At 38.3% G+C, this 14,752-nt stretch overlaps 1 protein-coding gene across 7 annotated transcripts in view; it reads right to left on the bottom strand.

Annotated features, from left to right (window-relative positions):
• Positions 1-14,752, bottom strand: part of NRP1 (neuropilin 1) — a 196,639-nt gene that overhangs the window by 171,569 nt on the left and 10,318 nt on the right. For 5 of the 7 annotated variants that reach the window (XM_005885510.2, XM_005885513.2, XM_005885511.2 and 2 more), the window contains exons 2-3: positions 13,752-14,252; positions 10,056-10,230 (exon numbers count right to left, since the gene is read on the bottom strand). In XM_005885510.2, coding sequence (XP_005885572.1) covers positions 10,056-10,230; positions 13,752-13,824 — 248 coding nt within the window. In that variant the 5' untranslated portion in view covers positions 13,825-14,252. Of the gene's footprint in view, positions 1-10,055; positions 10,231-12,986; positions 13,044-13,751; positions 14,330-14,752 lie in introns of those variants that run through there. The other 2 variants (XM_014532767.1, XM_014532768.1) reach the window with 2 other exon arrangements.

Below are 14,752 nucleotides of genomic sequence, written 5' to 3'. Positions count from 1 at the left end.
ATAGGTAGAGGAAAGAAAGCTTTTTTTTTTTCCTTTGGAAAGAGAAGCATAAAAGATGAATTAAAGCTGTGTTTAGATCATATTCCTCCATCAGACCCTTATGTTGTTACATCTTACTGAGATGCACTGGTTAACATTTTCAAAACCATGGTATTAATGGTGCCATAATCAAGCCATTCATAGATTTCAACACAACCCATATAAACTGTGTCTCATCTCACAGATGTGAATGAATGGCAGAAATGCAATTATAACCCATGTCCCTAATTCTCACCAGAACACTTTTTCACATGGAGCTTCTAGCACAGTCTCCAGACAATCAGAAATCCCCAGCCCCTGTTAATGAAGTCAAACACATATCAGGTATGATGCTATAAGAGCTAAAGAGGAAAATGAGGCTGTGTCTTAAAGGACTAAACCAGTATATCCTAACCATTATTCAGTAGTGTCCCTAGCCAGGGACAAAGAAATTGACACTGAAATAAAGGATAAGGGAAATGCAAAACATTATCGTTGGGGAAAAAAAAAAAAAGAGAAATTCTAATTAGTGCTAAATTCCAATTCCCTTCATCTAGTGCAGGGGTGGGCAACCTTTTTGTGAGTGCATGCCAAAACCAGCAAAATCTCTGACTCAAAATTCTTCTGCGTGCCAACCCTAATTTTTTGAGAACATGTTACACCTACTTGATATCTCTTAAGGTGTATGTATGTGAAGAACCTTGAAGAAATAATAAAATTCATTCGAGCGACAAAAACACAGTATATGATGATGAAAAATACATTTATTTTTTAATGTATACATGTACACTGATAGTCCGACAGAAAACTTTATGACTCCGTTTGATATTATCAGTGGGACTTTTGCTGCTGCATCACTGATGACAGAGATTTTACATCAGGTTTATATTTCGTGACCTTCAGAGATATGCACGAGCTACTACTTTCATCCTTCAGGCTACTCCTATTATGAGACTTAACAAAATTCATCACTGAGAACAAAGATTCACAATTGTAAATGGAAGATTATAAGAGAGGATTTCGCGTGCCAGCAAAAGTTACTGGCGTGCCATGTTTGGCACGCGTGCCAGGGGTTGCCCACCCCTGATCTAGTGTCAATAACCTTCATTGAAAAATAAAATTATGTGCTACATCTTGAATAGTGAAGAAGCTCCTAGGTCAGTTTTGGTTCCAATAAAGGCGAGGCTGAAATCCATTCCAAACATGCACAGTGGAGGGAGAGCAGGCGATTTGTGTGGCAGAGCCTACTCCCCCTGCTCTGTCACTCTCCAGCCAATCTGTGATCCTTGCCTGTGCCCCTGAGAATCAGAGACTCCAAAATTCCAGTTCTGATGCCTCTGAACAGGTGGTTGAGGACTGGGGAATGTCCATATCCAGGCTGTCAGAAGTCCTTGCTGAAAGGACTTGAGTAGTTACCTAAATTGCCCCATTCATTGTCCCTTCACCTAATTTCGCTGTGCATTCTCCAGGTTGCTGACTGTGAACCACAGACCCTACTTAGGGAAATACTGTTCCCCCCTCCTTTATTCTTCATCATCAGATTTCAATTTCAATAAAATTGTCAGTTGTGCAGTTCAGTTAAACTGGTGCCTATTATACTAAAAAAATTCTTTTGAATTGTGGATGGTAGAAATTTTTAAGATATGGCTTCTACCTTCCTAGAGTTTGCCACCCAAAAGGGAGACAAACCCTTATTATACCATTAGAAGGAAGAACCTAAACACATGAGTGTTAGAATAGAGGTGCAAATAGTGTCAGACTGTCAAATTAATGAAGATTTGTTATTTGTATTGGCTCCCATTTTTTTAAAAAAATGGATTGATCCAGAAATTAAAAATGTAATCGTATTTTCCATGTCCAAATTTGTTAACAAATAAATGTCCACTTTCTCAAGTTATTAAGAATGAACAGATAAGTATTAACCAAGATAAAAGGTCAAAAAGTGGTCTAATTGAGCTAGGTGTCACTACATCTAAAAAATAACATAATCCCAAATCAGACAAAATCAACCTGTGCTACCAAGTATGCGGGGGTTTGTGTTCTTCATTTTCTTTGAGTCAAAGCGTGTTCTCTTTTTCTTTAATTGGGGAATTTTGTGTTTTTAATTTTGTTAAATCATATCTAGGACTCAGATTTGGACCACATCTTACTTTTCCCCATGCCATTTTATTAACACCTTACATCTTATACAATAGCTGCCCTGCTAGTAGCATCCATTGGTTGGAGAGTCCGATAAGGAGTTGGAATCATGACCATATTGATTGGCATTTGCCACTTCTGCCTCTTCTAGAGAAATTTAAGAACTTGAAAAAGGAGACATTTAGATCCTATTTCATCCCAGGACTGGCTGATCTCTCCATGACATGCCAGACATCACAGAAGCAACAAGCCATTACATCCAACCTAGCTGACTGATTATACAAGAATGTGACCAGATAAAAACAAAATACTCTGAAGCATCTGTTTCTTCTCAAAAAACACTCTTCTATTTCTCACAGGAACCCAGTGCCTGAGCAAACATTTTCTCTTTAACCCTTACTTACTGAGTCACCAGTGGCAAATACAAGGGCTGTATCAACATGTTCCAAATAGGGGAACTGGGGAAGAGAGCAACTTTGGGGCTATTTGCCTAAGATTAATTAAGTAAACGGGAATGACCTAGAAGAGACTAGTTCCAGGCCAGTGAGGAAGCACTGGATGCAGCTGGGATCTCATGTATCCCTTGGATTGTATAAGTCCAGCCCTTATGCTGCCTGGTTATTGTATTTGCATGTGCTTTGTGCTTTCAAACTCCATTGACAAAAAGGACCAGAATTCAGATATTTTCCCCTAGGATGTCATACCTAAATTAAGACAAATTTCGACTAAGTAGAAACCACCCATTCTTTGGGAGTTTCCATGCACAATTTTTACCAGAGCTTACTTAATTTGAACTGAGCATTTAAAAATTAAATCCTTACTCAGAATTAGTTGGTGTATATTTAAACTTCTGTGTGAGATTTTTGATAGAAGACAATGGCTGCCTGAATAAAAAGTTAGTTGACAACATTTCATAAAAATTTTCTCATTCAAAAGGCCTAACTCAAGCCCCTTCAGTCACAAAAGTGGAAAGATATTGGGTGCAGCAGCTGAGCATTTGGGCTCAGTTAATAGACTCTTTCTAAGCCTCAGTGCTGCCATCTATAAGATGGGGATGATAGGAAGAATAAGTAAGACCATGTACGTAGTGCTTAGTCAATGACGTGATAGCAAATAGTGAGGACCTGACAGAACCAGCTGCAATCACTCCTTTCTAAACTTTCCACTGATTATTTAAGTTAAAGGTGATAAAACATGCTGACCGAGAAAAATGTAAGATATGTGTGCAATAGACCTGGGCTTGATGAGGAGAAAAACCACATTACAAAGCAACTGAGTAAACAGTAGCCAAAATATATTTTTCTCTCCCTGCTCTTCTGCAGAATTTAGCAGAGTTCTGAATGAATGTAGTTCACTCTTAAGCTCTCTGCAAAGACTAAATGATGTGAACCATAAGTAGGCATGTGTGTGGCATGGATCACAGTCAGCCTGAGAGTAATACCATCATGCCATCCCTAAATGACATAGACACAGTTCAGTCAATCAGAGACTAGGAGGAAAAATCTTCTTTTAAGGCGCTATGTTATGCCAAGTCACTGACTACTACAATCAGGATTGATTACAAACACCCAATTATGAGGCATTTGGAACCTGATCTGAACAATAATCTTGTCTCTTGTTCTTCTTCAGGCTTAATCATCAGCCTTGATGAATACTACAACGGCAATTAGTTAAGTTTATTTTGTAGCCTCTTTTACACACACGCACATATGTCAGCATGCAGGCAACTATCACATTTTATGCTGGAAAGAAAGGAGCTGAGAATATGCATGCTGGCTGAAGCATATGTCTCACTTGGATCAAATTTTAAGTGCCTACTCCCCAAAACGAAATCTGGAAATGCCATGCACATGTTGATTCAATCTGAGATTTGAACTAACCTTCCTTTTAGCTTCTCATAAAGGTTGCTTTTTGTTTTTTGAATGATAGGAATGCTGAACACAAAACAACCTTCCAATACTCAATTCATTATGATCAAATGTGATTGCCTATAGTAACAAATAATAAAAAATAATAATGTTATTAAACACATGGGGTTCTGTCCAAATAAAATCAGTGCTAATGGGGGAAAATCAAAAGGAAAAAAGTAGATAATTATCTGCCTGAGTAGTAACTAAGGATGCTGCAGGCGGGTCAGCAGTTGTTCTGAGAAGGGTTCAATCTTACTCATTCAATAGTTTTATAATTGAATTGAGCTTGGTGGTGGCAGTGCCGCTCACATTGCCCATATTGGGAAGTTACTTGAGATTAAAACCAGCAAGAAATATATGAGAAAATATAAAGTAAAAAAGATTTCTTTCAGAATTTGCCTTGCAGATAAAGTAGGCTCCAGACTGAAAACTTTGTCTTTAATTTTACAAACCATAATATATGCAACAAATACAAAGTATTTCTACAGTAGTCACTGAAAAAATTAGAAAATGCTCAGTAGGACTCTGTTTTTTTTATTAGGTGGGGAACAGTGCACATTTTTAATCTGAATTCCACAGAATTGCACTATAGTGAAAGGAGAGTACATACAGACTGTTAAAACTATGATTTTGTCTGATTTTGAAATTTATAAAAATCGAATTGTACAAGTCAGGAAAGCAGTTGCCCTTGAGGCCAAAGGTTAGTGACTGAAAGTGAACACAGGGGCTTTTTCTAGGAAACTGGGAATTTTTACTCTGGGTTGGTTATATGAATGTGGTGGCACTGAAAATTTTATCAAATTTTACACTTACTTTGCATATTTTTCTAGATATAGATTATATTGTAATTAAAAGTACATATACTTCTATGTTACATATAGAAAATGGAGAGGTATTTTAGCATAAAATATCCACTGGTTTCTATAAAACAAGGTCTTTGTTTTGGTCTAAGTGATGCTCCAAAACACAAGACTGGGACTAGAGTGAGGCACTTGCCTTGGATACAAAAGGCCATAGAACTCACGAATCAAGATAAATAATATTTTAATGAATCTTTTAAAAACCTAAACTATTGTCACAATCCATGCTAAACAAAGTGAATAAATCCAAAACAGAAAATATTACTTAGGGAAACCATAAATAGAACCTATATTTCCCAAATTGCCAACAAATGAATAATAGACCATTATATAATTAAATTTGTAGAAATAATCAGATTCAAAAAACAAAGGGCAGATTAATTTTTATTCAGTGAGTTTATATTCTATTAAAATAAATGAAAGAGCAGTGTTTCAAAGTTTATAATAATGTAGGTATTTTTTAAAGTATCATTAAAGAAACAATTAATGATGTAACACAATTCCTAAACTTGAAATTCATCTATTTAATTATAAGTTTATTGTAATTAAACTTCATATGAAGTTACTAGAGTGAAATCTTCCTTTGATTACATTAAGTTAGAAAAAAGACACATGTTATTGGTTACACAAAGAAGAGATTTAAATTCTATACAGAACTCAGCAAATTGTTTATCTATGCAAGCTAGCCTTGTGTCCTAGTGAAATCCCACAAAACAGCACTGACAATCAGTCACTAAAGTCAGGAACTTGTCAGTAAGAAGACAACTACTGGGCTTTCTCCCCCAGCACTGTCATCTTTTTAGATTCTTTTCTGGAGCTTCACATTAATTTTCTTAATGTTTTTAACCCAATGCCTGTGAAATTTTTATTGCTCCCCAGATGACGACATCTGATCTGAATGTAACCACACACCTCTTTACTCAGCAGTATTTGTCACAACCCTTATAAATTATCATGCTGATAGGTTGCCTTGCTGGGAAACTGGAAAGGTTCCATAAATTCTGTCGTATCAATGACATTCTTGTTTATTATGCAGATATAAAGTTTTATGAGATTCAAGATGTCTGCAGCACCACACTTCACAACATGGAGCATTCTCTGGTGCCAAAAAGAGAACTTATCATTCCTTCCATTTCCTTAACACCTTCTCCTCTCAGAACATTCTCTAACCCCCTCAACATCAACATAACAATAAAACCAGGCGGTATATATAGCCAGAAATCCTAGCACAAAATTAGCCCTGCAGACAGATGTTCTACTTACACTCTGCTGAACGATTGATCAATACCCCTTGTTCAATAAAAGAATTCAGCAAGTTATAATACTGTATTCTGTTTTTCACTGCTTATTTGTAATGAAAACTGATTCAGTGGTGGCATAAACATAGACTGTTGCATTTTAAAACTAATAAGCACAACCTGCACACTATTTTTCCCTAAGGAAACAACAACCTCCTTACCCTCCCCCATCCCAATATGCACTTTTGTATTGGGTCAGTCTTGGTGTTATACACATGAAAAGTTGTGATAAATAAATCATAAATTATATTGTTAAAATTATGAAGCAGTTTATTTATTTAATTACAAATAAAACAGTAAAATGTAAATGAAAATTTGGTTTACCATAACTAATCTATTTTATTACTTATCCACCTCTATACCTTACAGAAAAATAATTGTTTACTTGGCTCTCAAGGATGTTTCTCAATAAGCAAATGCACTCAGGAATTTATTTCTTGAGCTTTCGCATGGTGAAAGTTGACTACACAAATACTGATGATATCAAGAGAAAATGTGGGGTGTATTACATGATCATCCCATTACTAGATCGATATATTCAGTTAGACATATGCTTAACTTTATATTTCCAAATGTTCTAACAATCACCCAGTTGTAAAGATATTGTAAAAAATGATAATGTCTTGCCCTAGCTGGTTTGGCTCAGTTGATAGATAGTCAGCCTGCGGAATGAAGGGTCCCCGGTTCAATTCTGGTCAAGGGCACATTCCCCGGTTTTGGGCTTGATCTGCAGTGGGGAGTGGGGAGTGCAGAAGGCAACCATCAATGATTTTCTCTCATCATTGATGTTTCTATCTATCTCTCCCTTCCCCTTCCTCTCTGAAATCAATAAAAATTTTTTTTAAATGATAACTTCTTTTGAGGGGAACTTTTAACTTTTCAAAGGGCTCTCATATCCACTATCTCATTATCCACTACAGTAACCTTATGACATTGGTACAAGTATATATAATATAGCTGAGAAAGGGAAAGAAAATATCTCAAGACAACAGTTTGCTCTTACCAAGAATAATGACCAAAAGACTTCTGAATTGATTTATTATAACTAGTTTTGTACCATTTCAAATACAATTTTGGAAGTAGCCTAATAGAAATTTAAAAAAACAAACACAAAACCCACCAGAACCCAAAAGTTATGTTTTTGTGCATCTAACATAAACTTTTGAAGTCTATGAATTTGTTGTTCCACGAGTTTCTGGTGGTTTCCACGTTTTGTGGGAAATTCTACCGCCTCCCCCCACAAAATATAAAGCTGTTGATTCTTCTCACAGCCTTTTCAAAAGGAGATAAGAATTCTGCCGCCATTTGTAGAATTTCAACTACAACCTTCAACAATAACTAGTAATCATGTGGAGCAACCTGAAAAGATAGAAACTACAATGTCTTAAGTTGGTTTATCAATATTGTTTTTTGAATTTTCATTGATAAAATGATCAGATAACAATACTTCAAAACATGGCACAAAGATACTTCCCATGCCACAACGTTCATTGACTTCATCAGGCTAAAAATAGACTTTCAAGACTGGCTAGGAAATGGCACCTTCACAGAGAACAAACTCTCAGTTACCATAATTAAGAAATCACCTTACTCTAGCATTAAAAAATATCACCATCATAATTACAGAAACAATATTCTTGGCCACATCAGTTTATTGAACTACCTTGCTAACATCACTAAAATTGTCTCTCCCTTGAAAATACAATTACCCGTTTTCTTCTCATCTTAAAAAAGAAAACTAACTAAAATCCCACCATATCCTACCTCACACCATGGTATGGCAAATATTTAAGGCTTACTGTGTGCCAGACACTGCTGTAAGCACTTTATGTATATTAACACACTCAACTGGCTTCCCTTTCTTACATTTCCACTCCAGTTGTGTCCTGGAGTTGGCTTGCACCAGCTCACAAGAACCAACTGTAGACATCTCTTTGCAACTCTGTACAGAGTGACATCACAAGGGTAGTTTAAAATTGGCCATGGAGGGAGTATTTATACTACAGAAATTGTCAAACATTTACCAGCACACCACTGCTAATAACCACTGAGTATTCTGAATTCTTTAACTATTATATTACACATACACATGGTCATGATTTTCAGATCAGGAATTAGTAAATGTGAGTTTATTGAAATTTAATAGCACCTTATTTTGGAGAATAATTTCATTTCTTGAATATGTTTTATCAGCGTTTCTTAAAAACATGTCCTATAGCAGTTTAAGTATTGTCAAAAAACAAAAATAAAATAGAAACAAGTCTCTAGGCTATCTAGGTGATTGACAATGTAAAAACCACCATACAGAATATTGACTCCCCCCAAAATACAATAAGCTCTGTTTCTTAGCAGTCACTGTAACATTCTATTAATGACAACTTTCATACAAGATTTAAAAAGTCAATTTAATATCCTGAAGCACCTCTGAATCACAGGACAAAGATTAAATTAGAATCAGCATAATTCTATTGTACTATAGTGTATGCTGATTACTTGGAAATTGATCAACAGTATATGAATTGCTAATTCTGTGTGCACTAGAATACTGAGTTAACATTCTAGTTAACCAGATGAAGTCAATACCCTGTCCATGAAAAATTAGTTTACCCCACCAACTCAACATGCTATTCAGGACTTACTACAGGTGGGAATATTTTCATATTACTCTGTTCTTTCCTAAAAGAGTTATGTGTTTTCAGATAGAATACTTTTAATAATGAGTGTGCCTACATAATAATGTTGATATCCAGTGAAAGTAGTAATCTATATTCATTATATACAATGATATCAAACTGACCCATTTTAAAACTTGGGAAACATATCCCTGAGAGACACTTTAGAATTCAGATTTAACTAGATTGTTTTCCTTTGTTCAAACTATTTATATGTCTAAACTTCATTAAAAATTGATATTCAGCTTCAAATCTCTGGAGAATACACCATGAGCAGTAGGGCAGAGTGGGATGATGTGGACAAAACAGAGATGGGGGTCTGTTGGCTGTCCAGAGAGAAGAGTAAATCTGGCTCTTTGTGGACTGCTGCCTGCAATGTCAACACTTCCCTTCCATACTGTGGAAAACTGAACACCAGTTTGTTCACATAAAGTGGGGAAATATAATTTAGACTCTATAGTGTGACTGTTTTCATAATAATGAAATCTGGCATAATAACTTAACAATGCTTCATAACTTAATAATTAGAAGGAGATAGCAAAACTAAAACAGATGAATGAAATACTGATTCATATTTGAGTCTCATTTTACTCATTGTGCATTAATAATTATTTTACTCATCTTCAATAAAAGATTTGCAATCATTTATCCACCATAAAAATCCCCTTATCCAACTTACCCTATATTCCTTTTATTTTCAATAATTTTCTTTTGTCATGCCAATAAGATAGAGTTCTTAAATTACAAAATGTGCCACAGATTTGTTACAAAAATATCCAATCTTACTGTCTTTCAATGCCACAAATGTTAGTAACTCCCAATATTTAATAAAAACTCAAATGAAAGTTTGGGTTTCTAGTTCTCCTTTCCAGGTGGGGATGGAGGGAAGACACATGTATATACATTTCAAAACCAAAAGTGTTAACAGGAAAAATAATATGAGCGATTGCACATTTAAATATAACCTTCCTAGTTTAGGAAACTCAGAAATCACTTAACATAATTTAATTTCCATACCCACTGACATGTAATCGGGCCTAGACTGGAATGCCCCCTGGATCCATTTATATCCCAGATTGTACACTCAGGATGCCCCGTTAGACATCGCGACCACTAGATGGTGCTGTGGTGCCCCGTTCAAATAACGCTCTTACTTACTTGCAGTCTCGGTCCTCCAAATCAAAGTGAGGGTTGAAGTTGATCATAATTCTCTGGTATGGTTCTGGAGCCTGAATCAACCATTCACATTTTTCACTTGGATGATAAGAATGAGGATAACCAGGAGATGTAAGGTACCCGGGGTTTTCAATTTTTATAGTATTGCCACATTTATCTGTAATGAAAATAACATTTTAGTAGATCTTTCCCCTCACAACCAGTTAGGTACTCTAGCTTTGTATGTAAATTACCAGCTATTGAACACCCCATAACTTCGTATGGAGAATTCTGACCCCTGCAGGTCCTTCAGGTGGCGCGTATACAGATAGTAACGCCCCACCAAGGATGCTCTTTGATCCCAGGGAAGGTTGGATCAGGAGGAAAGTGAACTGAGATCTAAAATGACTGGATCCCCACCCCCCACAAACTTCTGTCCCAAGACAAAGGTCTTCTAGCATTAAAAACATGGAGTCCCCTCAATGGATGTTAACAGGGTTCCAGGGAGCTTCTGCTAGACTTAATTATCCCCAAAGAAGTGTAATCGAATTAAGTAGCAAGTTCTAAGTGAAAGGTGACTACATAATGCTGTTGGAACCCTTCTGTAGCTTTTGATGATAAGCTTGGTCTGTGTCATTGGTCAGTGGGGATTGGCTTCCAAGACAAACCTTTTCTGTTGTTTTATCTGCCCATAAATCTAAGTGATTGTGTGTTATCTCTGCTCCATTCAGATTAACACAGAACAAAGTCTATTTGGTGAAGCAGAAATAATTCTACTCTATTTCTCCAAGTAAAGTTGCTGGGGCTGGGAGACCAGATCAAAATAATGGGGCAGAAGAAAAATAATTCCAATTATCTACATGTTGAAAAAATCCACCACACTAAGATCTGTCTGATAATACATATGGTAAGCCCCATTCTCACATTCTGGGAAAGGTGAGCTAACTCTTTCTGAGCTTTCATTGCAAAAAAACCCAAATGCTGAAGTGATTCATTAATTAAATAAACCAGTCTCCAGGCTGATTTCTTGTTCAGCATAGATTCTCATTGTCACTTTTTATGATGGATTTCATACTCAGCCTGAAATGCAGCCGCATTTATTGATGCTTAATTTTGAGCAATAAAAATTCAGTGAATAAACTATGAAAGAGGAACAGGTATGAAAGCAGTGAAACATATAAGCCTATCAATCACAAAATTTCAATAATGGTATATATAGATTTTAATATTGCATCTAATAGATTCCCTGTGGAAAGAGAATAGCATTCTTTGCTCTCAGCATGAATTTACAAATCTACAGAATTTTATTACAGGAAAACCAGGTCAAATGGAAATGAAAGATAAAGTGCACATCAAAAATGCATAAAGCTACATGCATTACAGAAATCATTTCCCATAAATTAAAAAGAAGACAATATGAATTATATTGTTTTCCTCAATTGCTAGATGTTTCTATGTTTCTTAGACTAGAAATGGCACACTGATTACCTCTGCCTTGGCTTTTAAAAGCTTAAGATTTGCCCAGAAGAAATGATGTTGCAACTGGAGTTCAGAATCTCAGCTAATGATCATATTGGAAGTTGTTGTGTGATTCTACCCAGGCTCTTACTTTATTTAAAATGTGCAAAAAAACTTGGAAAGTGACCCCATCTCATTAAGTCTCCTCCAGCTCTGTACGGATATCATGGCATAGTCTGTTATCTGTTAGAGGAGTGAAATAAAACAGTACTGCTTCTAGTTACTCGACAGAGTCACTGCAGAGACATTTAGGTGGCCTCAGTACCACACCAGAGCTCTTTAATCTGTGACTTCTGAGAAAGTGACAGTGTAATAAGATAATGTGGACTGCTAGACTCCCTGGCTCTGTTCAATCTCTCTAGCAGTTGATTAAGAAAGAGCAATTTCTAATGACTCTGGACCATTAGTCCTAAATAAGGTTAATGAATTAATTTAGCAGACACTGGGACTCACAGGAGGTGGACATGGCTTTAAGAGGTCTGCTGAGCTACTGAAGTTGTGGTCACTGCAAGCATAGCAACATGGCTTTAACTTATCAAGCTTACCAACTCAAGCTCAGGTTCCTAGTATCCCCCAGATTTCTGCTAAGGAAAAAAATATATATATACATATATACACACATTTATAACATATATAGTGTATCCAAAAAATGTATGCACAGACTTTGAATAATTATAAAGGCAGTGCTTATTAAAATACATTTCACTTTCAAAATTGAACTATCAGCTGTTAAAGTGTGTATACATTTGGGGGGACACCTTGGAGAGACAGAGAGAGGTAGAGAGGGGTCACAACCTCAAGTCTGAAAGCTATTTGCATTAGGTTTCAAATCCATCCTGTGAACATCGCTACTGATTTATTCTCAGGAGTTGGGGAGGGTGAGTTTCTGTAATTTCTAAAGTCTAACCACCTGAGCTCCTTCAATTGGAGGAGAGTGTTATTTTATCCCCTACCAAATTATAAAAATATACCACGACCTCAGGTTCAGTACTAAATTGAACTCTGCATTTGCAGTTGTGTGTGTGTGTGTGTGTGTGTGTGTGTGCGTGTTTTGTTTCCAAACCTATCTTTCAGAACACTACTTAGAAGCTGTGGGGACGAAATTTATAGCTTCAATCACAAAACCCCCAAAAAGCATATTAGAGAGATTAACTTCCATCATAAAGATAGGATTTAAATCCCTCCTGGTCTGAACACCCTCCCCTTATGGTCTCTTGTTAAAACAATATACTACAGTAAGTAGTGGATGGGCTTTTCTTCTAATTACTTTGATTGAAATCTAAACCAGAGTAAATATATATATGTTTATAAATCTTTATTACATATCCCTTTTTCTCACATTGCCCCTCCCCAAGCCTTCACCACCCAAGGAGTAAATATTTGATAATTAGTTAATAATAATTGCTGAAGACTCACTGTAAAGATAATTTCATATCCTTAACTTCACAGGGTAAATGAAACATGCCTACAATCAGATCACAAATTAAAACACATTATTTAGGTTACAGGATACTGTTTATACCGCAGCACAGTGTTCCATTTATTTAACAGGGAGTCGTTGTAAAGCTCAGTGGAAGCTGCAGCTAGGTTAGGGATTTTCAGATATCCTGGTGCCTACACTGTATACATCAGATTCCTGTATTGACACTGTAACTTTTATTCATGCTCCAGACGGATTAGGGACGATTTACAAAGGCGGGAGTTCCATCAATCAACCAACCGCTATCTCTTAGAGGCACCCACCAGAGGAAACAGTTAAGGGAGCAGAAGAGAACAGGGAGTACTGGTAAAGCCTTCATTCACTTTCAACAGCCATAGATTTTTGAAAGGGTGTCTCATCTAATTGCCTTTGGGAGGAAACATTATTAAGGTAATTGGTGTGTTGATCTGGGAAGGTAGGCAGAGCTACCTTGTAGCAGAGATAGGAAAACCCCCATAGCCAGACCACAAACTTCAGGAGGGAGACAGAAGGCTTAAAATATTCCTGCCCTTAACCGACCGATCTGATTTCTTTATTTCTCCGCCTGGATAAAAGTTTCCTTCGCCCATGAAGTGGCTACTCCGGGTTCATCCCAACAGCGCCGCAGGAATCGTAGCTGGGCGGGAAACCAAGCCCGGCGGGACCGGGCAGCCCTGAGCCCCGGGCGGGCGCTGTCTCGAGCGCCTCCGCCTGTCACTTACCGTTGCGAAAAGCGCTGGCCTGGGCGAGGGCGAGGGTGAGCGCGGCGCCGAAGAGCAGCAGCCTCCTCTCCATTCTCCCTACGACGGATCCCCAAGCAGGTTCGAGAGAACAAGGACGGGCGGGGAAAACAGAGCAAAAAGGGGAATCTAAACAATCCAAAGCTCTCAAATCCGCCCAGAGCTGTAAAATCCTCAGTCCCTCTTGGAGAAAGAAAAGCAGTGAGGCAGTGACTTCTTCCGAGAGCTACGCTTCTCTTCTTGTGTCTCAAGTCTCCTGCATCCTGTCATTTAGCTTCGGTTTCCTCTCTCTTTTCCCACACTTGTTCCTCTTCCAGGAGCCACTGCCCAAGCCATGTCTCAAAGGGGGGAGGAAAAGGGGGGGGGGAGGTGCGTGGGAGGGAAGCACACACCAAAGCCAATTTCCAGAAAGGAAAAATAAACCCGGCTTGTCTCTGGACCCGTTGGAGCCCTGGAGCTGGCGCCCAGGGGAGGTCCGGGTGTCTGCGTGAAGGAGAGGAGCAAGCAATGAGAAGAGCCGAGGCAGAGGAGTTTCACCAACTGCAGCCTCCTCCCTTACCCCTCCCCTCCCCTCCACTTCCTCCCGTCCTTCCCGGAGCCCTTCCCCCACTCCCTCCCGCCCCTCTCCCCGCACTGGCTGGCCAGTCTGTGTCTGCGGGGAGAGGAGGAACAAGTTTCCTTGGGAGTGCTTTCCTCGTCCTTTGCTCAGTCTCTCCCGGAGGCCCTGCAGGGATCTCCAAGCGGGGGAGGCGCTAGGTCTGCACTCAGGGCCTGTGTGTTTGGGTAAGGGGGCATCAAGGTGAGCCAGCGATGGGGTCGGGCCTGCTGATCTCGGCGTACTCGCTCGCGACCCCCGGGATACAGCCGGCAGCTCTCCAAGGATCTACACTGTAGATTCTACAGGATCCGGCCGCCTGGAGCGCGGAGCGCCAGGGAGGCGGTGGCTGCCTCTCACAACTCAGAATCCTCCACCCGCGTCCGCG

The sequence above is a fragment of the Myotis brandtii genome, unplaced genomic scaffold, assembly GCF_000412655.1.
Source record: "Myotis brandtii unplaced genomic scaffold, ASM41265v1 scaffold914, whole genome shotgun sequence".
In the NCBI taxonomy this organism is placed as follows: Eukaryota; Metazoa; Chordata; class Mammalia; order Chiroptera; family Vespertilionidae; genus Myotis; species Myotis brandtii.
The sequence above is the reverse complement of the archived record's forward strand: the minus strand, read 5'-3'. Positions and strand labels throughout refer to the sequence as shown.